The 27,803-nt window shown below is 50.6% G+C and overlaps 6 protein-coding genes across 6 annotated transcripts; 3 read left to right on the top strand and 3 right to left on the bottom strand.

Annotated features, from left to right (window-relative positions):
* Positions 1 to 29: 29 nt before the first annotated feature.
* On the top strand, positions 30 to 4,081 carry CLAFUR5_00781 (MAP-ous protein 1; the record flags this gene model as incomplete). The annotated part of the gene is made up of 3 exons (XM_047899929.1): positions 30 to 300; positions 351 to 2,878; positions 2,930 to 4,081. The coding sequence occupies 3 exons, from the start codon at positions 30 to 32 to the stop codon at positions 4,079 to 4,081; spliced, it is 3,951 nt and encodes a 1,316-aa protein (XP_047755593.1).
* A 340-nt stretch (positions 4,082 to 4,421) lies between these two features.
* Positions 4,422 to 5,521, bottom strand: CLAFUR5_00780 (60S ribosomal protein L5; the record flags this gene model as incomplete). The annotated part of the gene is made up of 3 exons (XM_047899928.1): positions 4,422 to 5,289; positions 5,342 to 5,373; positions 5,513 to 5,521. 3 exons carry the CDS (start codon positions 5,519 to 5,521, stop codon positions 4,422 to 4,424), a joined length of 909 nt encoding a protein of 302 aa, XP_047755594.1.
* A 2,294-nt stretch (positions 5,522 to 7,815) lies between these two features.
* CLAFUR5_00779 (uncharacterized protein) lies at positions 7,816 to 8,700 on the top strand (the record flags this gene model as incomplete). The annotated part of the gene is made up of 2 exons (XM_047899927.1): positions 7,816 to 8,087; positions 8,286 to 8,700. 2 exons carry the CDS (start codon positions 7,816 to 7,818, stop codon positions 8,698 to 8,700), a joined length of 687 nt encoding a protein of 228 aa, XP_047757380.1.
* A 902-nt stretch (positions 8,701 to 9,602) lies between these two features.
* Positions 9,603 to 11,693, bottom strand: CLAFUR5_00778 (uncharacterized protein; the record flags this gene model as incomplete). Its single annotated transcript, XM_047899926.1, has 6 exons — positions 9,603 to 10,235; positions 10,287 to 10,531; positions 10,575 to 10,832; positions 10,885 to 10,957; positions 11,007 to 11,259; positions 11,404 to 11,693. The coding sequence occupies 6 exons, from the start codon at positions 11,691 to 11,693 to the stop codon at positions 9,603 to 9,605; spliced, it is 1,752 nt and encodes a 583-aa protein (XP_047757379.1).
* Positions 11,694 to 11,948: 255 nt separating this feature from the next.
* Positions 11,949 to 12,668, bottom strand: CLAFUR5_00777 (Exosome complex component RRP46; the record flags this gene model as incomplete). Its single annotated transcript, XM_047899925.1, has 1 exon — positions 11,949 to 12,668. The coding sequence occupies one exon, from the start codon at positions 12,666 to 12,668 to the stop codon at positions 11,949 to 11,951; it is 720 nt and encodes a 239-aa protein (XP_047757378.1).
* A 370-nt stretch (positions 12,669 to 13,038) lies between these two features.
* On the top strand, positions 13,039 to 15,010 carry CLAFUR5_00776 (Kinetochore protein mis13; the record flags this gene model as incomplete). Its single annotated transcript, XM_047899924.1, has 5 exons — positions 13,039 to 13,255; positions 13,307 to 13,894; positions 14,117 to 14,299; positions 14,348 to 14,519; positions 14,575 to 15,010. 5 exons carry the CDS (start codon positions 13,039 to 13,041, stop codon positions 15,008 to 15,010), a joined length of 1,596 nt encoding a protein of 531 aa, XP_047757377.1.
* Positions 15,011 to 27,803: the final 12,793 nt, after the last annotated feature.

Raw genomic sequence — 27,803 nt, 5'->3', positions numbered from 1 at the left:
GCGGTCGCGGTGTACGAGGTAGCGTGTACATGCACAGCAGCAGCACAGCGGAGAGATACAAAGCCGCCAGCACACGTGCCTGCTCGCTAGACGACGACGACGACCACCACCACCACCACCACCACCACCACCACCAATACCACTTGCGCCGCACGCACCCGCACCGCCCGGAGTCTCCCCCTCTGCGGCGGACATGGCGACTGCAGCTCAATAGCGACGACCTCCTCTCGGCCCGGCGCAACATGGAGAGCATCCACGGCGTCGACGTGAGCTGGCTGCACCACAGCAAAGCCCCGAAGGGTAAGTAGGCGTGTATACTGTAGACTACATACTAACGCTGGTGTGTGCAGAGCATGACCAGAGGAAGCAGCATGTCGCCGCAACGCCGACCAAAACACCACTGGCGCACAGCGATAGCGACAGGGCCTCAGCGTCACCTCTACCCAGCCCGCAGCTGGCCCACGACACGAGAAAGCACGACTACTTTCCGAGTCCGGTGACTCCCCAGACGCTCTCCGAGCCGGCCAAGAATGCAACAAACTCAGCCCCCGTCACATCTTCGCCCACGCCTCCTGCGAGCACTGCCTCTGCCAAGACGACGTCGCGGCGGCCTGGCCTACTGAATCGCGCCAGCTCTGAAAAGCTGGGGGGAGGCACCGACGGCAGGAAGTCGCGGAGCAATTCATGGATCTCCAACATCAGCAACAAGTTCTCCTCGTCTCAATCGTCCACTCCTGAACGCTCAGGCCCCCAGGCGACATTGCCCTCGGCTGCCGCGGTGAATGGCAATGGCACTCCTAAGCAGGGTGCTGTGGCACAAGTCTCCGAGGAAGCCGAACCGTACATCCCGTTGAGACCAAAGGAAGGCTCGGGCTTCTTCTCCACCCTCTCGCGCAAGCTGTCGGCGGGCTCCCAAGTCAGCAGCGCGCCCAGGATCAGCGGGAAAGGCGGGGTCTGCGAGCGACGAGTGCTGAATGTTGATCCAAATCGGGAGAGATGTCTCGTCCCAGAGATGGACACGAGCACATTGAGGAAGGTCGCATTTTGTGTGGACGTGGAGATCGCCGGTGGCCCGCGCTACAAGGATGAAGATGAGGATGACGAGGATGATCAAGAGCGCAGGCGGAGGAAGAAGGACATGAAGATGAAGGAACGAGCAGAGGGGGAGGCCATGAAGCATCCGGAAGCCCTGAAAGAGGAGAAGGGAATGGAGGATGGGGTGACACCGGATCGACAGAGGAAGCCACTGCCCGTGCCGCGGGACATACCCAATGGTGACCAAATACCCTGCGTGACCAAGAACTCTAGTGATGGAAGCCCGCCTGGCGGGAAAGCAGAGGATCAGCTGTCCGCGGAGAGGACGCGAGAGAAGAAGAAGAAGTCAGAAGACGAGCGAAAAGAGCGAAAGGAGAAGCGACGAAGAAGAGCTGAGGAAAATGGATCAATCCCAGTGGAGCTTTCGATGGACGCAGATGTCGCGGCTCGGATGGACGCAGATACTATCCCATCCTCTTTGCCAGATAGCCAACTGCTCCCGAACGGACAAAATGGCAGTACTCAACTTCACCCACACGCTAAGCGCGATCGACCTACTACCGACCCAGTGCGTATATACCGCAGATGCTGCCAACTGCGAGAGACTCCTATCTTGAAAAGAATCACGGAACAGCTAATGGCACCCACTTGCTGTGCCCCATCTGAACCGGGTGTCGTCCATACCTTGGACCTGACCGGCTCCAGACTACAGCTTGCTGATATGATCACGCTTGGTGACTGGCTGGCCGTGGTGGCAGTCAAACGGCTCTTGCTAGAGGACGCGGATCTGAGCGACGAAGGGCTACGATGCATCTTAGCTGGTTTATTGGCAGCTAAGAAGCCAGAGCCTTCGAAGCGTAAGAGCATGTCTCCCAAGCACCGAGAAAACGCTCGAGTTGTGGCTCACCAAGAGCGGTCTGGCGTCATCGAGAAGCTACATATGAAGAACAACCCTCGGATTACACGAGCTGGATGGAAACATATCAGCCTTTTCCTCTACATGTGCCGTTCACTGAAAGCCATCGACCTTTCGATGATTCAATTTCCCACCACATTACCTCCTGGAACCCCAGGCCCATCTTTGAAGAGTCCACAGCAGGACTCCCGGTGTTCTGGCCAGGAGACCGAAGCGGCTGAGACGTTCTTCAAGTGCTTGAGTCAGCGCCTGGGTGGAGACAAGCTGGAAGAGCTCATTCTCTCGGAGTGCGGCTTGAAAGCGTCCCAAATCCGAAAAGTTGTCGATGGTGCCATCGTCTGCGGCGTCAACAGGCTTGGTCTTGCGGGTACCCAGCTGGACGACGAAGGCCTCGATGCTGTATTGCATTACCTGCAATCTGGTGTCTGCGGCGGACTAGACTTGGGCGGTAATGATCTTCGCAACAAGCTTGGCCTGATAGCAGAAGCGCTCAACAGCAGGTCCGGTACTCCTTGCTGGGGTCTGTCGCTGGCTGCCTGCAACCTAAACACTGCATCGATCAAGCCGCTATTTTCGGCGTTGGTCAAACTGCAAAACTTCAGATTTCTTGACCTCAGCCACAATCGCGACCTTTGCTTGAATGACAATGGCACGATATCACTACTGCGGCGCTACATTGGTCAATTGAAATTTCTCAAGCGGTTACACTTGGCTGATGTGTCGATGAGCCCCAAGCAGGCCATTGCACTCGCAGATGTGCTTCCAGAAGGCCCGCAGCTTGCTCATCTCAACATTCTGGAGAATCCGCAGCTTACTGCTCTTGCACATGCCAAGGACGAGGCTAACCAAGAGGAAGCATGTGCGTTATATGCTTCGTATATGGCCGCGGTCAGAGTGTCAAATACCTTAATCTGCGTTGATATCGATGTAAGTGTGACAAGCTCGAAGCAATCAGCGATCTTACTGACTCGTGAACAGGTACCAAGCCCTGAAAACAGTGAGGTTGTGAAGGCATTGGCCAAGCAGGTCGTTGCCTATTCATTACGCAACATGGAGAGATTTGCCGTCGCTGAAGCGACTGGAGATATCGCTGCCATGACCGCAGATGCGGCTGCATCGCTCACTGAATCGCATGGTGGGGAACAACATTTGAGAGAAATTGCAGTGCCCGATGTGCTCATGCATCTGGTGGGCCACGTCGAAGGCAACTTCCAAAATCACGACAACGATGATCCCGCACCAGACGACAACTACATTGTTGGTGGGACTGGGGTGGTCAAAGCACTTCAATATGTCCTTGGCGAGAAGGCAGACGATCTTCGTCGTACCAGTGTCGCAGGTCCACCTTCAACCGGTACTAGAACACCTCGAGAAAGGCCGGGCTCATCCGCGGGTCTAGATCAGCAACAGCAGTTCAAAGCCAAGAAAATGAGCAAGAATTTACTGGATAGTGCTCGGAAGATTCGCGCGAGGCTGCAGCCGGCACTCGCTAAAGAGGCCAACACTGGTGACGGAATGGCTTTCAGGAGACTCAACTTTTTGGACCAGACCCTGCAAAGCATGATCCAGCGCTTCGAAGAGGAATACCCAGAGACCCGCATTGCACCCCCTCCACCAAACCAGCCTCCCTCGCTGTCGTCTTCTGTCACAGAACAGTCTGGCCCTCTTTCTGTCAGTACTGCAGGAACAGAAATCACAAACATTTCTGACGACGAGGATGATATCGGCCGCTACCGTCCAGCAGTCTCTCGACACAACAGCGACGTGTCACTGGCATCTCGCGCCCTGGCCATGGAAGAGGGCCACCTACATCGTCTTGGACAGCGCATCCGTCGCAACGTGGTAGACTCACCGGCCTCTGCCGTAGCACCGGAGGACGACTCTATTCCGTGGAAGGCTGGGGAACTCCAGCGTCTGAGGGCGGTTAAGGAGAAGCTCGATTCTATATCTGGGCCCGAGCTCAAATCTGTGGTCGAGAATCGTAGTTGGGACGCAGCATTACAGGAGGTAGGTGCCAACCTGCAAGATCTCAGGGCTATGCAGGAACAAGATCCGCAAGGATGGGAACAATTCAAGGAGGCTCAGATGAAAGCACGAATGAACGTGGCGCAGGACGCCAGGCGGGAGTAGGGAGGCTTTGGCGGGAGATGTACAGGACCGCACTGCACTGACAAGGACGTTTCATTGTACAGTGACGCAAAGTCGCGGCCACGGCGTAAATGATGTTACGAGTTTAGCACTGTTTGGGAGAGGGCATACGTGCTCCTTTTGTGGTAGCGCATGAGCATTGACGACATATTACGACGCACAATGAGAGGGAAATGAGAGAGAAAATTATGTGGGATATCATCACGCAAGCCTTCGCATTCATTTCGCCTGCCTCTGCCCAGCCCCTTTTGAACGCCGGGCATGCAAGCCTTGTCTGACGTGCTGCGGAAAACGAAAACGATCATGGCTCGTAGCTGTCCGATTATGCCTCGCTGGCGAGAGCCTTGATCTTCTCTTGCACGCGTTGTTTGCGCTCGGCGTGCGTGAGCTTGACCTGTCTGAACTTCTTCGACTCGGCCTTCCAGTGATCCTTCGACTTCTTCTCGCCCTCATCCTCATCCTTCTTGAATGGATCCTCGCGGATCTGCTTGTGTGCATCGGCGTACAGCTCCTCGAGGCCGTCAGCCTCAATCTCGTCGTCAATGTAGCCCTGGAACTGAGACTTGTAGCGCTCCTCGTCGTCGTCGGCAAGAGTCTCCATGTACTCAGCGACGTGGCCGCCGAAGATGTACTTGCGGAGGGTCTCGGCGTCGAGCTCCTTGGACTCCATGTCGTAGCCTGGGAAACGCTTCTCGGAGTGTGGGATGTAGACACCGCCGTCGGAAGCACCCTTGAGGGCACCGAAGACGCGGGCACCGGTGCTGGTGCGGACGAGACCGACGTCGAGGAAGCACTTGAATGGACGGCGCTCCTCACCATCAACCTCGGCTGGCTCGGTCAGACCGAACTCGCCATCTGGCTCCTCCACACCCTGGAAAGTGTCGGCGAGGTCGAGCTTGCTGAGTGCGCGGCGGGCAATGAGGAGACCAACGCAGTAGGCGGCGGCCCAGTTGGTGAGACCGTGGGTGATGCCGTAGCGCTTGAGCTCGTGGGCGTAGGCGGAGACGAAGACCTTGTCGCCGGTGATCTCAGAGGTGATGATCTGGGCGATGATGTCCTTGTTGGTGAAGCGGACGACTAGGCGGTACTTTGGCGCATTGTACTTGTTCTTGGCCTGGGTGACGAGGCGCTTGCGGGCGTAGTAGTCGGTCTTTCCAGACTGGCGACGCTTGTACTTGGTCTGGTAGCGGCTATAGGGTGTTAAGTGCGGTCAATGGCAGCGTCAGTAGCGTCTGCACTCACCTGAAGTATGCCGAGTTCTTGACCAACTTGGTCTGCGATCATCCACAAGTCAGCAATTGGCGCTTCAGATTCCCAATCCGAAGCATCTTGCGGTGACTCTCTATCTCAATCTGCCACTGGGGCCGCGCTGAGGTGAGGAGTGATGCTGCACGCCAGCGGTATATCACTTACGAAAGGCATCGTGGCGGTTGTTGGTCGTCGTTGCTGCTTGTAAAGCGTGCGAGAAGAAGAATTAACACAAGCCGGTCGCTCCTGCAGTGGGATTTTCGACGCCAAGCCCGACGGGAGCCCCCGCTGTATAAGAAGTCGCACGTTTCGGGGTTGGGTGTCAGTAAGGCAAACATCAGGCAGGCATCACAGATTGGGTTCTCGCTCCTCGGCTCATTACTTATCTGTCATTGGTCGGAGCTCCCACACACTAATCTCAAAGAGTCTGCTCTCACTGAGGCGAAGCCCGTTGCTGATGAGTGCACGCTTTCGAGGCTCTCTCGCTCTGCGATGCGCGAGACTACCTCCTATGGTTAGGTGGTATTTGAACACAGTTGATACCCACTCGGTCGTAGAATTTCACACGCCGACATCCATCTAAGCCCACGGACATCATGCAATCACGAAGTCGTCCCAATGATCACTTTGACCCGCACAGCCCGAGCAGGAGACGATATCTTTGTCGGGATGACGACCTCGTAATACAGTCACTTTTACTGCCAGGACAGGCAGGAGCTGGCCATCCGCTCCTATGTTATCGCCAGCTTGCTCACGATGCTGGATCGGCCACGAAGCAACAAGCTGCATCAAACAGGCAGGTAGTACCGCGGGGCTCGTCTGTCCATGGAGATGTGCTCGCTACACGAACAAACATTCCACACTGTGGCAGTGAGCTGGGGCAACATCCATCCTAAGCTTGTCCCCTCAAAATCCGATCCAGTCGAGATCGGCGAATTGCTCATATCAAGCTACCTTGCAGTACCGAAGTACCCGACGAGGTCTCTGGCATCGAATTAACCAAGGCTTCATTTACTGGCAGCAGCCGAGAGTATGTATCCGGCGACAAATCAGATGAGCGACTAGACGTTGCTGGCATCACATACCGCTTCGACGACACTCCACGGCCACCCACTGGCCCAGCCAACCATCTTCAAACCCTCTCTATGGTCAAACACAGCGTGACTGGCATGGATAAAGCGAGTGGCTGCTCTTGGCTTCCTGCGGCTCAAGTACTGTGACATCGTGCAGAGATCCTTCGGCGAACGCCAAGTCTTGCTGGAAGCAGACCTCTGTTACTGCACACACCAAGAGAATCGCACCACAGTCGAAAGGGTAGCACGAATTAGGAGGGCGGCAGGCTGGGTGTTGTCCTGGTTGTTTCAGCCTGTCACTATACAACAGGCCATGGCTGCTGCCAACCATGCTCAGATCATGGCTATGTCCTCGGGAGAATGTGAGGATGGATGTGCTACTGCAAGCGCGCGACTCGGTATTGTTGCCGCTTCTCGTGTGCTGGGTGCCGACTCACGGCACTCCAGCTCGATCTTCTGGCCCTGCGAACGCCGATCTCGAGACATGCTCTGAAGCGCCAGGCCACACCGTGCGATGTGACAGTGCTGCGCTGCCTACTGGTCTGCTGATGAGATCAAGGTGCAGATGTTGTCATTCAGAGAACAAAGCGACAGATTATCCGCGAAAGCCGCGAGAGCGCCTCCTTCACTCGCGCCATGTCCCAAAATGCACAGACCCTGCAAAGTCCTTTAAGCTTCGAGTTGGACAGACAAAGATGCAGCGGGCAGCTAACCTCATCCAGCGGCAGCGTCATCGTCTCGTGTCCATCATATCTGTGTCAAGCGGGAAACATCTCGTGACTAGTGTGAGCGGTGGTGACGGCTCCATGTATCTTCGTCTGATCACTGGCGGCTGGCTGGAGCTCGTCAATAGGGAGGTGAGGACTGTTATCATCTACCGCAAGTCCTACTGCGTCCCGGCACACTGTCCGCACCGTTTCACAAAGCAGGAACAACCTCACACTTGCAGCCCCACAGCAGCTTCAAGGGTCCAAAAGGCACCCGACACCCGACTTGCCCGAGATTCTTATCAGAAAGTGCGATTGGAATGCAAATCGGCAGCACAGCAGTGCATCATTTCCTCACTCCTCAACATCAACCTACTTGTATGCTGCGAGACAGAGCACGACTGCCGCAACATCCACTTCAAGAATCGCACAAGACACGACGGCTGATCGACCGGTTGCTCGCTTCCTTCGCTGGTGTGCGGGTGTTGGAGGGGTCCATCAATTGCCCTGCTGGTAAACCGACGTGGCACACGCAGGCGCCTTGCTCATCAATCACGGCCCACAATACCGACTCTGCGGCTGGCTCCACTGTTGGCTGCGCATCGCAAATAAACTGCTGGCAGCTGCTGGCCATCATTCTGTACAACAAGACCGCTCTCACGACTCAGCTCTTTGCCCAAAGCATCGAATGTCTTACACGACCAACGACTCTCACCCCCAGACTCGACACACAACTCTCTCTCCAACCTCCAATAAGCCGTTTCGACAGGCGACTTCGCCGTTAGTCAGAACCACAATGCCTTCGCCACGCACATCTCCAGCCATGCGGCCCACGTCTCCGAGGACCTCATCATCACACTTCGACACCCTACAACCGCCAACAACAACACAGCGGCCCCTTCATTCGAGGACAAACAGCAACAACCAGCGACGAGCTCCCAACAACTCGCTGAAACTCCCGTAAGTAATTCTGAGGATTCCATGCAGTCTTGGCTAAGCTAGCAACCTCTCGAGCTGGCTCAGTTGTTTGAAACAACGACACTGTCAGTTCAGAGCAGTGTCTCTCGGAACTCCGCTGAGAGACGTTGCTGGCTCGGCTTTGATACCAAGGATCTGTCAATCTAGCATGAGGTATTCGTATACTGACCCTGCCTTTAGATCGCTACCCAGATTTCATCCGGCAAACTTTCCATCTGCTCATAGCAGCATGCAGACCACGCCAGATGGTACACTATCACCGCAACCGCCTGTGTCACCGAGAGCGCATCAGAGAATATATAGCGATGCGCAAAAGCAGCTTTTCTTCAATCAACGAGAGATGCTTTCTGCAGCTGCTCGTGGTACCTCACCGAGCCAAGCTGGAAAGCCCAGGAGCCCCCGCCTGCAACCGCTAGGCAGTCCCGGCCCAGTCACGCCCTTGGAACTCGAAGAAGACGGAGGCTATCTTCTTGCTGGAGCGCGCCCTACATCGAGCGACACTACGTCGTCAGAACAGCTGGTCGAGAGGTTGATCAGAGAGGAAAGTCGGCGAGTACGGAGCGCAACGCAGGCAGGGCATCCTCCTAGTCGGTGATGAAGGTTGCCGAGCCTACTGCGTGGATGAGGTCACATTTGAAGTTTGTACTGCGTATCAGGCGAAGTCCGCACTGGCGTTGCAAAGGACGGGACACCCAGAGGATAGGGTCGGGTAGGCGCTCAGAGCAGCATTTACATCACCACTTCACAGCAATTCGCTTCTATAACAAGCACGGGCTCTATCTATTTGGCATGGGTTTATGACCGAATTAGAGGAAGCCTTCACATGCATTCAGTACTGCGGTGCCCGCTGCAAGCACTTGACGAAGAGCCCCCTGCTTAATTGTCACGCGATGTCGTGACCTCAGGGTCAGGAAAGCTTCCCATTTCAACCGCACAGCATTCTGATGGCAGCCCGTCACGCCCGTCAAGTCCCATGCTATGCTACATGCATCCCATCATCGATCTTCGATTCCGACTCCACTCACCACTGTGCACTGCTTCGGCTTGTCTTACATGCCCTTGCCACAGAAGCCCAACGCAGCACGGCAGTCTCCACAATCCAGGATCGTGTGTGCATTCCCCATGGAGCTACTACTTGCTGGGTGGATTTACTTACCGACTTGTACCGGACATCCCGTGTCCAAGCACTTGATTCGGCGTGTTGCATGCTAGGGATGATAGTGCCCTGCCGCTACGCGAGCTTTTGAGGGTTCAGTCCGAGCTCCGATGTTGCTTCTAGTACCTGATGACCACGGACGCAACGCTGCCATTTCCCCTTTTCTCGCAGCCACGAGACATGGCAATGACATGATTGAGGGGCCTGCGAGGACTTCAAATCAAGCATTCGTCCCATAGCTTCCATGAAGATATCTGCTTTGAGCTGCCCATCACATTCCAGCAAATCATCGACAGTACTATAGCAATCAACCATCCTCACATGCATCTTAGCATTTCGCATCAGCTGCGGATACCCATTACACAGATTCGCCCTCCTGCCTTCGTCTCGTCGCTTGTCCAGCCGAACATCACAGTGATTCGGCAGAACAGCAACCTGTCGGACAAGTACTTCATCTCGTCTTCGCCCAGCTTCAGTAGATCCTGAGTGTCTCTGCCCAGTAACTCTCGCCAAGCGGCATCACAGAACAGCAGTCGTCCAGATGCTATGACGGCTGTCTCGTCCATGACTTGACCAAGAATCTTCGGATTCAGCCTCAAGCCGACTTCTTTGTCGCAGCCTTTGCATACAGATGTCAGGGCATTAGCATAGATAGGGATATTGCAGCACTCGCCCGACAAGAGCTGATGACGTTTCCAGATACCGAGGAGTTTCGTTTCCATGATCATCAGACTCAGGTAGCCTTGGAAGGTCTCACTGGGTGCGCAACGGGCGAAATCGTCAAGGTCTGCGAGTGTAAAGAGGCAACGAATCGGGCCTGCTGTTACTGCATCGAGGTCGAAGGTGTCCTCTGGGAATGCCGGGTTGGTGGCTTCTCTGCTGCGTTGCCGTATTGACCAATGTCGAAGCCAGTCCGTGTCTGGAAGGCTCGGGTTTACATCCACGATGGAGGCGGCCGTGAGGCTTAGATATGTCTATAGAGTCAGTCTTCTTAATCAGCACGTGTTCTGACCGGCAGGTCTCACCGTTCTTCCGATTTTCCATCCAGGTGCCTGGATAAGGAGGATTGTTTCGCCAGCTTTCCAGCCCCGACGTGCACTCACTGCTTCCAAGCCAGTCTTGGTGACGCCCGCCTCGAGGCCCAAGGGAGAGGCTGCGGCTGTGCCCCATAAGCCAAGCGTGGCCTCGGCTGTGTCGTCCTGGACCTGTAGATTGATGTTCTCCGTGACTGACTCATCCTTGCGGGTAACTCCAGAGGAGGTCAGCAGGACTGTCACGTAGCTGAACACTACTCACCAGAACATTGGACGTACTTCTATTCTTCGCACCAATGCTCTTCACGACCACCAAGACCTTGGCATCGACGACATCGTAGCCGCCATCGATGAAGTTTTGCAGAGTCATGAGGCCGTTCAATGGCAAGCCTGGGCGATATGCTAGAGGTGTCTTGTATGTGCCCACATCGCTATTCTCGTGAATCATCATGTGACAGTTGCGATCACGCTCTGGAAATAGAGAGGCGAACAGTGGTGCGCTTGAGCTTGAGAGCGTGCCGTTTTCGCCATTGCTAACTGCTGGAAGTGAGTACGTTGTGTTCTATCGTTGATGTGACGAAGCACCTACTGTGACTTGTCCAGATGCTGACAAGCGAGCCCAAGCGAAGACTGGGTACACGGGATGCATACCAAATGCGAACCTGGGACGGTCAGCGCATGATGTGCGGAAGATTGACTGCAAGGTTCTACCGTGATCGCAGCCATGCCATCCTTCAGGCAAATCTTGATGCAGCCTTTGGCTGAGCGTGGAGTCTTTTGCGTATTGGCGACATCAAAGATATTGCCGACACGACCCATAAATGTCACAGCCCTGGGTCCTGGCTCCAAAGCACTTATTTCGCAGTCTTCGTACTCTTGCTCAGGATACCACTCCCTGAGCTTTGGTGCCAGGACATCTTGAACCTCCTCGGCGGTGAAGCCATCTCCGCTAGCTGGCTCCGGCCTACCAACAGAAGCGTGTCAGCCATACCCAAGAACCACATGGCAGTGACTGACTATGGCGTTGGCGGATCGCGTCGTGCAGCGCATGTCTCGCGCGGTCCACCCTAGTCCACTGCTCACTGTCTGATACCCTTCAGAAACGTACCTCTTGGTGGGCGATGTGCTCGGTGTTGGCAGGAAGAATTGCTGGATCGAGGCGTCGCCTCTGCTTGACCCCATGGCGTTGCCTGCTGCTCGCGAATTCGGGGGTGCAATGATGAATGAAGAGTTTGGTGGGAGGAGAGGAAAGAGTGGAAATTCGAAGGTAGCGGTCTGCACTATTCGTGCCTGCCTTCTATGAGGAAGTCGCGCACATCGTGCCTGCTTCACCTGAAGTGGCACATGTGAAACGCCACGCGAGAGCTGCACTTCTGCTCTGCGCGTATACTGCACCATCAATGTGTGTTGGCTCTTTCAGTATAATGAGCTACTGACTGCTGGATGAATGTGCAGCTGCTGGCGGTGCCGGTGTCTGCTCCTCATGCAGCTCCCACGGCCGACATGATGCTGAACGACTCTCTGCTGAATTGCCAACCACGCCACAGGTTGCACTGTGTCCTCGAACAGCTCTTTCGAGCAGTCTCCATGTCCACCCAGCGCTTGTTATCTGCCGCGTGATACCTTGGAAATCGCGTTACTACGACCTCGCTCTCAGCTGGAATCGCGCCATGCGTTCGCATTCCTGGCACGATCGTGCAGTACCTGCCTCAGCCACGGCTCCGTTTGACCATCGCCGTTCATTGTAAGATCCTCGCTGCATGCTGCAACGGCCGCGACACAGGCGCGCTTTGCTGAGCTTCCTACCGCATCCCACGTATCGAGCTCAAACGAGCCAGACGACTGTTCGAGGAGCTGCTCGCTCTTCGTATTGAATGTCATTGCATGTATGCTCGCACATTGCGCGATGTCCTTCCCTTCGGGGGCCGTTTTGATTTGTCCTGCTTTGTCTACCGTTACCAGCACGGCACTCAATGTCGTTGTAAGAGGGAGAGCACCATCGACTAGTGCAGCGAACGTGGCATTGATGAGAGTCGGGATGATGGAGATGTCGGCATCAGATCGTCGAAGCTTGATGCTGGGTTCTTTGGTGATCTGGAGCGTGATCTGAATCAGTGTGCGAGGATGCATGTGGACGAGCAAGATGCTCTTGAATAGCGGCTGTAGCACACTTTCGAGCCACCGCTCGCGTGGTCCCCCAACACCTGACAGCGGCCTCAAATTTACTTCAACGGCAGCTTCTTCTGGCAGCTCATCACGTCGCTGAACCTCGACGGGCCCGTTGACAGCAGCGATGGCGGTGTAGAGCCCGTCTGAGAAGATTGTAGAGCCATCTGCGCGCTCGAGCGGATGCTGGATCAGCTCGCGGCCCATATTTGTTGTGTTGTGATGCTTTGACAAGACAAGACCACCGCTCTGCATGTACATGTATGTTTTCGAGATGACGGCGCGGTCTCGGCTGTCGTGACTTTGCAATCCTGGTCTAGCGCGGCGGGAAGCGCACGGGAAGTCCAGCCGATGTTTGGAGGAAGGTGGGCGCAACACCTGCACCAAACAACGACATCCTTACCGCGTGAACGCGGCGACCGAGCATTGCACGCGACAGTTGGAGTCTTTTCGCGCGTGCTGCAACACCGTACATGCACGTGCGATCTGCGAGACCGGCAAGACAGCGCTTCATACACGCGACCCCACCGCGCACCTTCCGTCGACGCGACCTGAGCAACATTCGCGCTGCAGAGAGATGTCTATGGTCCTGACACGATCGCCACTGGAAGTCATTGGAATGAACGGAGGCGGTACGCAGAAGAGACGCAGTGCGCGACTTCCGCACGAGGGCGAGGCAGGGAATGAGCCACCTGCGAAGAGGTCGAAGGCCAATGGAGTCAGCACCACGACCATCAATACGAAGCAGCAAGATGGCGACACTGCAAAAGCTCCATCGAAGAAGGGTCGTAAGGGTAAGATCGCTGGGCTAGTAGCTGGAGAATGCCAACTAACACGCGCACTAGTCTACGACCAGGACGACGAAGGATTCAGTTTCACGAAAGGGAAGCGGAGCAAGGCAAAGGGAGCCAAGGAGACCGAGAAAGCCACGAGTGAGAAGCCGAAAGGTGCTCCCATTGTTCCAGCGGAGCCATTCAGCAATGCACCAGTGTTGCTGCCAAGTAAAGAAGACAAGCCTGTGAAGACCGCGCAACGAAAGACTCGTCGGAAGCTTCCAGCAACACCCGAGCGCGAGGTAGCGGAGAAGGTGGTACGGAGGAGCAAACGGCTGTCCAACGACAATGAAACAGCTCCTGGTGCGCCAGAGGAATCATCACTGCAGGAGCCTGCTCCTGTGAAGCCACATCGAGATGTCCAACGAGCTCTAGACCCGGAAAAGGCGCAACCTCTTACCGTTGAGAAGAAGCGCAAGCATGGAGTCAATGGAGTAGAGGAAGAAAAGGTCATGACGATCTCTCTTCCTTTCGCAGACACGCCCGTGATTCGCAGGAACAAGGAGATGAGAAAGAACAGCGCCGAAGGCCATCGGAGGAGCAGTGCTGGCATGCGTGGCAAACGTGCGAGCAGTCTAATTGACGAGGGCAGAGGTCATGGTAAGTCTTCCCGTGCACGCATAAGTTCTCACCTGACGCCTTGCCAAGCAGAGGCGTCAAGAGGTTGGCCAATCTCTCCCACAACAAGATCGCACGGTCAACGCGGCGGGCATGTTCTCAGGTCGCCATCTTCGGATGCATATGACCTCGACAGTCAGTCGACGTTTGCCAAAGCCATCTTCAGCCAACACAAAGCATATGCTGACAACAATCCTCCTACAGCTCTACCACACCCCGAAGTCCCCACCTCAGAATTCTTCAAACATATATCAGCCGATCTTACAGAACCACGACGCATGCGCTGCTTACTTGGCTGGTGTGGCACCAGATCCTTACGCTTAAAGCCCGACCCGCCGCAGGAAAGCAATACGCAGCTCAGCTCTGAGCTTCAAGCTTCGCAGATAGGTGCGTAGAATGCCGGTATCATTGCCTTCAACGCTAATACAAGACCAGCGTGTGCAATCCAGGACGAACTTGCTCAGGATCTGATCACGAGAGGCACGCTCAGCGACTGGTTCTCGCGAGACGACTCTGTGCCTCCTCAAATACCATTGCGAAAGAAACCGAACCCAAGGAACCTAACGAATGCTGCGAAAGCCGAAGAATTGGAGAAAGAGCTCGAACGGTGAGTGTGCTGCTTCCGGCATTGACCCGGGCTTGATTGCTAATGCACATTGCAGGCTAACAGCTGAGCGTGCTGAATGGGACAAAGTAGCTCAATCGGCGGCAACACTCAGTACACAGCCCGAATCAAGCACTGTGGACACAGGACAAATGTCACCAGTACGACTCGATGTGCTGGACAGTCCGCAACGCCATATTCTTGAACAGCTCCAACAACCCGAAACAGAATCAGCTATACAACCAGAAACGCTTCACGAACGTTTGAAATCGATATCCCAAGACCTTGAGTTTTCGGTCGATCAGTTCGCGCATGGAATACACGCTCTCAGTACTGCGCGGGAGACTGCAGAGCGCATTGCAGAGCGTTCCTTGGCCGATGCAGCGCATGTATTGGAAGAACGAGACAAGCAGCGAGCTTCCACGTCGAATCCTGTTGATCAGATGGATGTACTTAGAGGTCTCGCCAGAGTGTTGAATACACAGTATAGATAGACTGGGCATAGCCTCGCACACAGTCTGTCGGCAACAGGGATGCACGGTAATGAATGAAATGATGGTTGTCCACTCTTCACCTTTCCCCTACCGTCTCCACTCCACACCGCATTTGCACAGCATGCATGACCCGCTCGAGCACCGGTCCCGCATGATGCCAGGACATGCTTGACACGCGAGCAGCACGCCAGATGCGGTGTAAGCTGCGTGTGTCCTCTACCTCGAGAGCGGTTGACCGAAGGTTGATGAGTGAAACCACAGAGATGAATGACAACTATTGTCGTTGGTGAAGAGACTGCTGGTGATCGTTGTTGCCGTCAAGCAGCGCCTGCTCCTTTCTTAGAGCACTTGCGCGTGTGTACCTGCATTATTCTGCTGTTGCAGCATACAGGGTGTTGCTTGCATACGTGGATAGTCCGAGATAGGCTCCGCGCGGCTCGTTCTTAATCCGGGCATTCCCCTACTAATCTGTAGTATAACCGACCTCATTATCGAATAGCAGGCTTCGACATTACCTCTTCTAATTATGTTATTAGTATAGACGATATAAAGCTAAATGAGGGTATTATTACTACTATTACTACTAAGTTATATAAGCTATAGTAACTATCTAAGCTATTCTTATCTATTTACCTTACTTCTAGCTCTTCTTAATATTATACTAGCCTGCCTACTACGTTGATTACTACTAAAACTCGCTATAGTATACTTTAAATTAACGTATTAATATATTAAGGTATAATAAGAGCTTTCTATACTTCCGGTACTCTCTAAATAATAGCGTCTTTATTTATAAGGTAGAGCTTATAGATAAACGCCCTAACCTTTAAGAAGTAGTTCTTAATAGAATTAAGATCCGATAAATGAGCTAGCTATAGTATTAATAGTTAACGTACTTCACTACCGAGCGGGCTATACTACCGAGCGGGCCACTTTTGCTAAGAACTATACCACTTCTATAGATATAGCTATGTAACCACTATTACAGCGTGTATTGTCTTTAAACGAGGCCAAACTGACCTTAACTGTCCAGGCCACGAAACGCGACGCGATAATCACGAATCGACTTACTATAAAGGTATACTACGCGTCTCGAACTATACTAGAGTATCGATTGAATAGACGACCTCCTCGGGGTGACTACGAGCCCAATTCGAAGAAGCTTACAGAGCTAGAAGAGAGGGTGATACTTGAGTACATACTCGAGCTAGATCTTAGAGGTTTCTCGCTATTAAAGGCTAGTGTACGAGTAATAGCCAATTCATTACTATAAGAGAATAGTCTTAAGCCCGCTAGTCTTAATTAGACAGACAGGTTTATTAGGCGGCATCGTGAGCTAAAGGTTCGTATAACACGTAGATACGATCGTTAGTAAGCCCTAATAGAAGATCTAGACGTTATCGAGAGGTAGTTCTTACTTATACGTAATATAAAGGAGAAGTATAGTATCCTTAACTAGGACACCTATAACTTCGACGAGATAGGGTTTATAATAGGTGTCATTACGTCTTAGAGCGTCGTTACGGGTTCAGAAAGGCGTAGTAGAAAGAGGAAGGTCGTTTAATAGGGCAATAGAGAGGGAGTAGAGAGATAGCGTATTAGATAGCTCTTATACAAAGCGAGATTAGTAAGCTACGTAAGTCTAACGAGGCCCTTATATAGCGGAAAGCACGAAAGCGCAAGTATATTTAGTCTAGAGGGTCTCTAACCTTCGATAAGGCGTCGTAATTGATACCTCTAGAGGATACTAGGAGGTAGGAAGTGAGTAGAGAGTCGCTAGATAGTGTTCGGCTAGTACTAAGGCTACGACGCTATAAGCGATATAGCGAGTCGGGGCATAACGTACGTACCTATCAAGTAGACTCGCTAGATAGCAAAGAATCTAAAGAGGAATTGTCCTCCTAGTAACGATTCTATAGGATGTCGTCGTGTTAAGATACCGTCGCAATTAAAGTAGAAGTAGTATAGTTCTTAGCAAAAGTAGCCCGCTCGGTAGTATAGCCCGCTCGGTAGTGAAGCACGTTACTAGAATATTTATAGCTTTAAAGATACTTATAGTATAGTTACTAGTATAGATACTAGCGCTATTATATATCTAAAGAGCCTAATCGTAATAGGCTAGAATATTATTATCCTCGAAGGTATAACTAGTCGTTCTAGTCCTCTTGATAGTAAGGTTGGCTTATGTTAGTATTACGGACTAGCTAGGATAAGGTCTATTAGGGTGCTCGTTAGCTATATAGCTCCTTCGTTTATCGCGCTATCCTATTAGGTTAGTTAGCGTTCGGTCGTTAGGGGGTCGCCGAAGATTCGTATCTATCTACCTTTATTTACCGCCCTCTATAGCCCCCTTAAGCGTCCCGGCGGCGGGTAAGTACTCTACTATATATTTTATATCGCTTCGTCTATCCTTTTCCTCTTTACGGCCTCGAATCCTCTATACTAGGAATTACTAAGCGTTAGTATAGAGTACCTCGCCGGGGTTATTACCCTAGCCTAGCGGGCCTTTTCTTACGCTACTATCCTTATAGGGCATTAATTTGAGTATACCGGATGTTTACGGCCGTAGTACGCGTACCTCGATTCCTCCCGTAGGCATTATTTCCCCTAATACGGTCCTACGTAGTATAGGTACTTATAGGTCTTCTTAGTATACTTTAGCGTAATATAGCCGTATTATTAGTAGTTAAAGCATTAGAGTACTCTATAGCTACTCTTATATATCTCCGTATTAAGGCGTTCGTATTACTAGAATAGTCCTCCTTCTAGGACCTAGTTTACTTATTCCGCGGTAGCTATCTAGACGATTAGAGAGGAGTACGTCTTAGTAGCTTTAACGTTCTTATTTAGCCACGCTACTTTAGTAAAGCGTACTCCCGGTAAGGTGTTCTAGTTCTATATCTAGAGTAGGGCGAGGTCGTTCTCTACCCTAAAGTTCCTTAGTACCCTATAGGCTATTACCGTAAACTACTAGTAAGAGACCTTTACCGACCTCGCTACCTTAACTATCTAGTCCTTAAGGGTCTCGAGCTTTTATCGGTCTGTCTCCTATACTATAAAGAGGCGTATTACTCCTCTAGGCTCGATTTTAGCTCCTACTATCTCCTTGCTTATTAGGCCCTCTAGCTCTCGCTTCTCCTCCGGGTCCGTAACGTATACCCTAATAGCGTTATTTATCCTTTAGGTCTATAGGCTAGGGGAGTTAGCTACTACGTTTGCCTATATAGGAGTATACTAGGTAGTAGCTTTCTATATTATCTACTAGATTACTCTCGGGATCTAATATTCGAGTACCTTAAGGGCTCCGAGGAGTTAGGCGATCGTGTTCTTATATACCCTAGCTAGGCGCTTATCTACTTCGAGTATCTCTTAAGCCTCTTTATAGAGGTCCTTCTATATAGAGGTTTAGTTAAACCGGAGGGGTAGCTTACTCTATATTTATAGTCGCGGTTACTATAGCTATTACTAGTTTAGCTATTATGACTAGCTATACTATTACTAGCTTAGTAGTAGTATACTTTGTGTCTGTTTTTAGTAGGCGTAGGTTTCCCTTATAAGTTACTTAATACTCGCTAGCTAGGCTTCTAGTCTAGAGTCTATATCTCTAGTTTGGTCGACGACGAGAATTACCTATACGTAGTATCGGCTACGAACCTCTCGTCTTACTACGAGAGAGCTAAGTATTCTTACGCTAGAGCCTCGTAGGCGTAACGGGCGCGTAACGTAGGCGAAGCCGCGGCGAATAGAGGACTACTAGTAAAACGGGTATAAAAACTATCCGACGAGCGTATACTCGTATCGGGAGCGAGTCCCTCTTCTTTCTACGTATAAGAAGGGCGCGGAACCGTGGCCTATACGCTCGATAGGACACCTCTAGTATAAGTATAGAATTTTCACCTCTAGAGACCGTAAACCGAGCGGGCCGAGCGGCGAATATTAGACGAGCGGACTATAGAATAACAACTAAGCGGACTATACGACGGCGTCGAGCGGACTACGAAACAATCTAGTATTTGCTAGCGAGTAATACGGTAGGTAGGTAGACACGCGACGAAGCCTATAAGGGCCTATTAAGTACCCGGTATAGGAACGAGGGTTTTACCTAATATACTACCTATTCCGCTATATAACGTACCTAGTCTAATATAGTAGATTACGACGAGAAAAAGACGATAGCCTAAGCAAGGAAAAGACGGCTATTAGGACGGGGAAAAGACGTATAATACGAGTAGATTAGTTCTATAATCGGGGAGGATCGAGGGTAGGGTAATAAGGAACTTTATATTAGTTGGTAGGTAGAAACGTAAGGAGTACGCTACCCGGCGTAGTGTGTACCGCGAGTAAACCTACGAGGTATAGACGGCTACTTTCTAGAGATAGGCTACGGTAACGCGAAGGGCGTTAAAACCTAGGGCGTAGTATATACTAGTAGCGACGGCTAATACTATCTATATAGCCCGAGAGGACGGATACGTATATTAGTTAATAGAGAGTACTAAAGGGCTTAGGCCTATAGAGGTAGATATTAGCTTAAGGAGCAAATAGGGTAGGAGGGCGTAGAGGGAAGCTTTTACTCCGGGCTAACCTCTCGAAACGAGGCTATACGGTAGTACTAGATAAGTAGGAAAGCGCGGTTAAGACTTATTACCTTATCTCGTAGCTAGCTTACTAAATACAATTCCTTCCTTACCCTCGACATCGTAGGAGCCTTCGATAACGTCTTATACTAAAGGCTAATATATATCCTATAATAGAAAGGTATCCCCTAGTAGGTAACGAAGTTCGTCTACCCCTTCCTCTAGGAACGGACGACATACCTAGTCCTAGGGAGGTATACGTCCGACCCGGTAAAGGTAGAGGCTAGAATACCTTAGGGATCTAATCTCTCCCCTATCCTGTTTCTAATATTTATGTCTGATCTAATCCCCTACTTACCTCTCCGTAAACCTTAATATTAGGATTCGTAGACGACATAAACATTCTAGCCTAGTTAGACTCGATAGAGGAGAACTGTCGCCTCCTTAAAGATAGGCATAAGAAATACGAGGAGTAGGCAAAGAAGTATAGTGCCCGGTTTGCCCCTAAAGAGTACTAACTTATATACTTTAGTAAAGCGAGAATATACTATAATATAAAGGCGGCGGTAAGAATCTAAGGCTACGAGACTAAGCTATTAGCGGAGCTACGAGTACTAGAGATCTAGCTCGACCCGAAGCTAAGCTAGAATATATAGATTAAGAAAGCCTAGAGTTGAGCACAAGTTAACGAAGCCTCGATAAAGAGACTTACGGCGTCTATATAGGGAGCAACATTCGATAAGGCAAGAGTAATGTATAAGGCGATCGTTAGACTAGCTATATTATACGGGGTATAGATTTAGGGAATAGAAGGCGTAGGTAACCTACGTAGGATACTAGGCGTATATAAAACAACGTTAATAAGTACGGTAGAAATAGAGACGGGAACACTACTAATCGGCTAATATATCCGGGGAATAAGAATTTAATACGCGGTAAAGACGACAGATTACCTAGTATAAACTACGATCTAGGAGGTAAAGAATAAGATAGAAAGCCGCTACCGGAGACGGGCCGGACATAGGACAAGCTAAAAAGAAGATGACCTTACTACCTTTACGGCCGTATAGATAAGTACCGAATAGCTAGTACGAAAAGAGGAGGAGCGTAGGACTCGCTAGGCCGGCGGGAGTAAGGCTAAAACCTAAAGTCTAGCGGAATAGATAGCAAGCTACCTATAGGAGTAGGACTAGAAAAGGAAGCCCCCTAAGACAATAGGCCCGATAGTACTCCGAGCCTTCTAGAGACATAATTACTAGCTATATAGGGACCTAATAAGGGCCGAAGCAAGTATAGCGATCTAAATCAGGTCCCAATATATCAGATTAAGGGCCTACCTATTTAGGAGACGCGTACTAGACATCTAAAGCCTAGCCTACTAGTATAGCTACCTATCGTAAAACCTAGAACATATACTACTACGATGCCCGTAGTAGGCGGGAGGTAGGGGAAATTAGAGGCACTAAGCGGGAAGGAGAGACTATAAGTTATTTATTAGGGACAAAGGTAATATTCGCCGAATCTCTCGGTAGATACTATAGTAGGGATACCTCTAGTAGTTTAGCCTCGCTAGCGAGACGGAGGAGTAGATAGACAAGAGGCGGAAGCTAGGGGGGTTATAGATAGGGTAGTTATTAGGGCAGGCCTATAACACTAGCGTACCCTTAATAAGGGAAATCTAAGACAATAACGAGGGGGAAAAGATAGGCGGGAAGGAGGAGGGGTTTTTACTAATATAGTTTCCCCTCTATATATACAAAAACAAGATAGTATAGCTATATACGCCAAAGGGCACTATAACAGCTTAATGAAATATCTATCTATCTATATCTCTAGTTCGCCTTCTCCTTTTCGAGAGGACTAGCGGGCGGCCGTTTAGGTTATAGCGTAAGGTCTTATAAGTATTCTATATATTACGCGAGCTATATATACTAAGGTTATATAGTAGGTTTGTAGTGAATTACTAGTATAGCTTATAATCTAAGTTAGGTAATATTCTAGCTAAGTTTTGGCTAGTATAGAAGGGGGCTTAGAGCCGTAGCTAAGCTATAGAAACAGTGTGACTAGAACCTCGAAACAGGCTAGCTTTAGAGCTATATATCTCGATAGGTATCCGGTACGGACAGTTACTTTATACGTTCCTAAGTTACTCTTAATACGCGCTATCAAATATATCCTTATATACATTACCAACTATTAGCTTAATCGTTATTAATAAGATTTATCTTATCCTTAAGTAGAAGGAGTTTCGTCGTGCCTTTAGTATTCTATATTAGCTACGTAGTATCCTACGCTCTAATACCTCGATACTTAGAGCTACTATAATAACTATAGCCGAGACTACCTAATATCTACTGGAGAACGCCGGCTTCCGTAAGGAAGGTAAGGAACTATTCTAGACTCGAGTTATACGCGCTAGTATCGACCGTCTAGATATAATATATATCCTATAAACTATTCCGAAGGAGGATCTCGGCAACTTTAATATACTATATTTCTTACTTTATAGTACTATTAACGAGTAGAGTAAGGCAATACTATAGGGTATCTAGAAGACGGCTATATTTATCGACGGTCGTAGTACTATCGATAAGCTACTATAGACCCTCCGTCGCTAGCTCGTATTAGATAGATAGATTTGTTATTGCCCTATTCTAGGACCCTATTCGGCCTATATAGGTATATATCTATTGTTATATATAAAGGGAAAGATTCTAACGATATACAAAGCAGGCCACTACCCCTAGGACTAAGGGAGTTCTACCTCATTTAATCTAGACAGCTTGAAGCTCTCTTCACCCTGTTTCTTCAGCTCTAAACGCCGCGGAGGTGCCTAGCTACATTAGGCAACTCCTAGGCAATAGTAGCCTAGGCTACGGCACTAACGGCGCCTACGGCTCTTTAGGCGAAGCTCCCCTAAGATAACTAGTAGTAACTTATAGAGGACGTAAAAAGTATAGAGACTAACGATTAGCTCCTATACCGGTCTCTATAGGTAATAGTTACTTAGCTACGTACGGCGCTAGTACTATCGTATTACCGAGGGCAATAAGAAATAAGGACGACGTCTTAGGCAATTAATAAGGCTACCCGGAGTTAACACCCCTATAGCTAGGCATCGGTCGCGGCTTCGATACTAGGCCCCCGCCTAACGCACGATATAGTTATAATCCGTATTATAGTAAAGGAAGACTAGGCCGAAGTTACGAAGCTATCGAACAAGGAGCTCGCCTAACGAATTAACCAACTAGGGGTAGTCGTAGTGAACTAACAGTCTAACGGCACTCTATAGATCTATACTAGCTCTACTACTACTAGGAGGCACCTAGAGGCACAGCTATAGTAGGCATCTAAGGTTACGGTATTAGCGAAGGTCTTAACGAAACAATTCACGATCCTAGTCTACGATATACCTAAGGAGTTTGACCTAACTAACTAGGGTCACCTACGCGCTCTCTAAGAGGACAACCCGGTCACTCTTAACTCTCTAATCCAGAAGGCGACTTGGCTCTATAGGAAATGGCTAGAAGGCAAGAAGGCCTCGGCGCTAATAGTATAGCTATAAGACGCGAAAGCGGCGGATCTAGCGATAGAACAAGGCCTAGTCTAGCAATATAGCCTTAAGATAGTAGAAAAGCACTCCTTATCCTTTCGTGTCCTCTAATACTTTAAATGCTAATAGTATAGACACTAAACCTACACGTGTATAAATAAGCAGGCCTGCTCGAACTATATAGGAGACTATATGTCTAGGGACTATATATCGACTACGAGACGGTACGCGAACTGTCCGGGGTACTACCTATCGTATAGTACGGAATGCCTATAGCGGAAACTAGCGAAAAACAAGGCAATCATAAACAGAACCGTCGCCCTAAGATTCTACGGCGACCGTAAGGCTAGCCTATACCGGAACTAACTAGCGGCGGTCGGGCATAAGCGCCCTAGGGCCGAGAACGATATAAAGGATACGTAACCTAGGGCGTACAGGAGGCCACGTGCTCTACTAGCTACGGCGAGGGAATCTAACTAGGCCCGGCTCCCCTTTAGTACATAGCCGATAGGCGTAGACTAGGACGTATAGGGTAGTAGGACATAGGACAATATAGAGGAAATGATTATCGATACCGATAACTAGCCTCGATACGCTTAGTATCATCTAGTATAACGTTAACTATAGTAAAGATATAGTCTAGAACCATTTCCTACACGAGGCGGATCCGCGCATCTACTACGTCCTTACAATCTAGGAGCTATAGATTAACCCGCACTATAAGAGACTAACGACCTACAAGTCACTAGGCTATACGACATGCCTACGAGGCGACGGCAGACCCCGTACGTGCTTCTATATCAGCAAGGACATACTAGAATCCGACTAGGAGGTAGTGTACTACGTAGACAAAGAAGGCGGGGGCGATATTACCTCCCTCTACGTAGGTAGTACCTAGATATACAACCTATATATACAACCGCTAGCCTCGAGGTCTAGCCGCGACCTAGGGGTCTATAGACACCTAGACAGTACGCTTAAGAGACAAGGGTGCCACATCGTAGTAGGAGACTTCAATATACACTACCCTTCCTAGGAAAGCCTTATGTAGCCGTACCCTATAGCCGACGAAGTACTCGACTTGATAGCGAGTAACGTAATTGCCCTTAATACCCCGAAGGACCTAGGCACCTAGAAGAGAGGGGGACTCTAAGGCACGATCGACCTCTCCTAGATCTTAGATAGCTACTACTATACGGTAACCTACTATAGGATCGAATATAAACTCGAGGCGTCGTTAGACTATATGCTAGTTAGGACCTCTATTACGACATAGATATAACGTATACTAGCGAGAACCCCTAAGCTAAACTAGGGAAAGGCCTACTAGGCTAACATCTAGGCGTACCTCGATAACTCTAAGAGGCTAGTCTAGATCGCGCAGTAGTAATATAATAGTAAAGACGAGATAGACGAAGCAGTCTAGGGGTTACTAGACGAAATAAGAAAAGCGACCTTACTTTACGTTCCGCTTACCTAACTAACGACATAGTCTAAACTATACTAGACGCCGGAGTGTACTACGGTAGTAAGAGAAGCAAGGAGAGCCCGCCGGGTATAGACGAGTAGCTATAGCGAGGAGGCCTAGAACGTATATAGGGAGGTATACTAATAGAAGAAAGCTATAATACGGAGGGAGAAAGTAGATAGATAGATAGATAGATATTTCATTAAGCTGTTGTAGTGCCCTTTGGCCTATGCAGCTATGCTATCTTGTTTTTGTATATATAGAGGGGAAACCGTGTTGGTGAAAACCCCTCCTCCTTCCCGCCTGTCTTTTCCTCCTCGTTGTCGTCTTAAATTTCCCTTGTTAGGGGTACGCTAGTGTCATGGGCCTGCCCTGATGACTACCCTATCTGCAACCCCCCTCGCTTCCGCCTCTTGTCTATCCACTCCTCCGTCTCGCTCGCGAGGCTAAACTGCTGGAGGTATCCCTGCTGTAGTATCCACCGAGAGATTCGGCGAATGTTGCCTTTGTCCCTAATAATTGACTTGTAGTCTCTCCTTCCCGCTTGGTGCCTCCAATTTCCCCTGCCTCTCGCCCACTGCGGGCATCGTAGTAGCATATGTTCTGGGTTTTGCGATGGGTAGCCACACTGGCAGGCTGGGCTATAGATGTCTAGTGCGCGTCTTCTGAACAGGTAGGCCCTTAATCCAATGTGTTCGGACCTGATTTGGATCGCTATGCTTGCTTCGGCCCTTGTCAGGTCCCTATATAGCTGGTAATTGTGTCTCTGGAAGGCTCGGAGCGCTATCGGGCCTGTTGTCTTAGGGGGCTTCCTTTTCCAGTCCTGCTCCCATAGGCAGCTCGCTATCTGTTCCGCTAGGTTTTGGGTCTTAGCCTTGCTCCCGCCGGCCTGGCGAGTCCTACGCTCCTCCTCCTTTCGTGCTAGCCATTCGGTGCTTGTCTGTACGGCCGTAAAGGTCGTAAGGTCATCCTCTTTTTGGCTTGTCCTATATCCTGCCCCTCTCCGGTAGCGGCTTTCTATCTTATTCTTTGCCTCCTGGATCGTGGTTTGTGCTAGGTAACCTGTCGTCTTTGCCGCGTATTGAATTCTCATTCCCCGGATGTACTGGCCGATTGGTGGTATTCCTGTCTCCATTTCTACCGTGCTTGTTGACGTTGTCTTGTATGCGCCTAGTACCCTACGTAGGTTGCCTGCCTGTGTCCTGTTTAGGGGTTGCTCTATCCGTTTCGGGATCGGCTTGCCTGCGCCTCCTGTTCCCCAAATCTGTGCCCCGTACAACATAGCTGGTCTGACGATCGCCTTATACATTACTCTTGCCTTGTCGAATGTTGCTCCCCATGTAGATGCCGTAAGCCTCTTTATCGAGGCTTCATTGACTTGCGCTCGACTCTGGGCTTTCTTAATCTGTACATTCCAGCTTAGCTTCGGGTCGAGCCAGATCCCTAGTACTCGTAGCTCCGCTGATGGCTTGGTCTCGTAGCCTTGGATTCTTACCGCCGCCTTCATATTATGGTGTGTTCTCGCTTTACTGAAGTGTATAAGTTGGTACTTTTCAGGGGCGAACCGGGCACCATGCTTCTTTGCCCACTCCTCGCATTTCTTGTGCCTATCTTCAAGGAGGCGACAGTTCTCTTCTGTCGAGTCTGACCAGGCTAGGATGTTTGTATCGTCTACGAACCCCGATGCTGAGGTTTGCGGAGAGGTGAGTAGGGGGATTAGATCCGACATAAATATTAGAAACAGGATAGGGGAGAGAGTAGATCCCTGAGGTATTCCAGTCTCTGCCTTCACCGGGTCGGACGTGTACCTTCCTAGGACTAGGTATGTCGTCCGTTCCTGGAGAAAGGAGAAGACGAACGACGTTGCCCACTGGGGGATGCCTTTCTGCTGTAGGATATGTATTAGCCTTTGGTGTGAGACGTTGTCGAAGGCCCCTGCGATGTCGAGGGATAGTAAGGACGCCGCTCGGTTCCTGCCGTAGTGCCAGAGGGTCTGGATTTGCTCCGTAATTAGCTCCATTGCTGTTAGTGTCGATCGCTGGCTTCTTCCCCCCATCTGTGTTGCTGGGAGTACGTGGTTGTCCTCGGCAAGCTGCGTAAGTCTCTGGGCTACTATCTTTTCTAGGACCTTCCCTATCGTATTTAGAAGTGCTATTGGTCTGTACGACTTGGGCTGAGTATAGTCTTCCTTCTGTGGCTTGCGTAGCACTACTGTCATAGACTCTCTGTACGGCTTCGGGTGATACCCTAGCCGTAGGCACGCGGTAAATAGGTTTGCAAGGCTCGGCGCGATCTCTTCTCTACACTCTTTTAGCAGTACGTTTGGTATCCTGTCTGGGCCTGGGGCTTTTCGTCCCTTTAGCTTACTTATGACTCCTGTTACTGTGTTAGGGCTAACCGCCCAATCCATGTCCAGGGGTTCCGGGTATGTGCTCGGGTCGATGTCCGTAAGGTCTGCCTCTACTTGCGTCGAAAAGAAATGGTCGGCTAACGCTTTTGCCTTGCCCCGGGGCGTAGCCTGGGCAATCCCTTCGCGGTCTACGATTGGGGGGAAGTGAGGGGCTTGTTGCTCTTCAGGTAGTCGTGCCCATTTAGCAAGTCTCCACATCTGTTCCGGGTTTTCTGTAACGAGCCCGATCGTCGCTCTCCAGTCCTGCAGCTTATCGCGTCTTATCTGTGCCTTCTTCTCTTGTGTCGCGTGGCAGTATTGCTCCCACGTCTCTTGGGTGTGCTCCTTCGTCCACTGTCGCCTTGCCCTTCTAGCCTCCCTTACCTTCGTAGAGCATTCAGGGGTCCAGAAGGCCTTCTGCTGCGTTGAGGGCCGGAGTAACGGCGTGTATTGTTCCGCTGCTTGCCATATGACCGAGGTAATCTGTTCCGCTGCTTGATCTAGCTGAGCTGTCGTCTCGAGTTCTCTATGCTGTGGTAGGTTCGCTATTAGGAAGCCTCTTATGTCGTCCCAGCGTGCCTTCTTCCAGTTACGGCGTGGTTCGTTTGCTGGCTCCTCTATCGCCTTCACCCCTAGCGTCGTTTGGATAGGGATATGGTCTGAGGAGGCTTCTAGCGCGTAGTTCGGTCGGCATTGGACTAGTCTCTCTTCAAGTTCTCGTGATAGAAAGCATAGGTCGATCGTGCTTGCACTAGTACGGGCCTTCCACGTCTCTGTTCCCTTTGGTGTTACTAAGGCCATTCCGT

This window comes from Fulvia fulva, chromosome 1 (assembly GCF_020509005.1).
Source record: "Fulvia fulva chromosome 1, complete sequence".
Lineage (NCBI taxonomy): Eukaryota > Fungi > Ascomycota > Dothideomycetes > Mycosphaerellales > Mycosphaerellaceae > Fulvia > Fulvia fulva.
The sequence above is the reverse complement of the archived record's forward strand: the minus strand, read 5'-3'. Positions and strand labels throughout refer to the sequence as shown.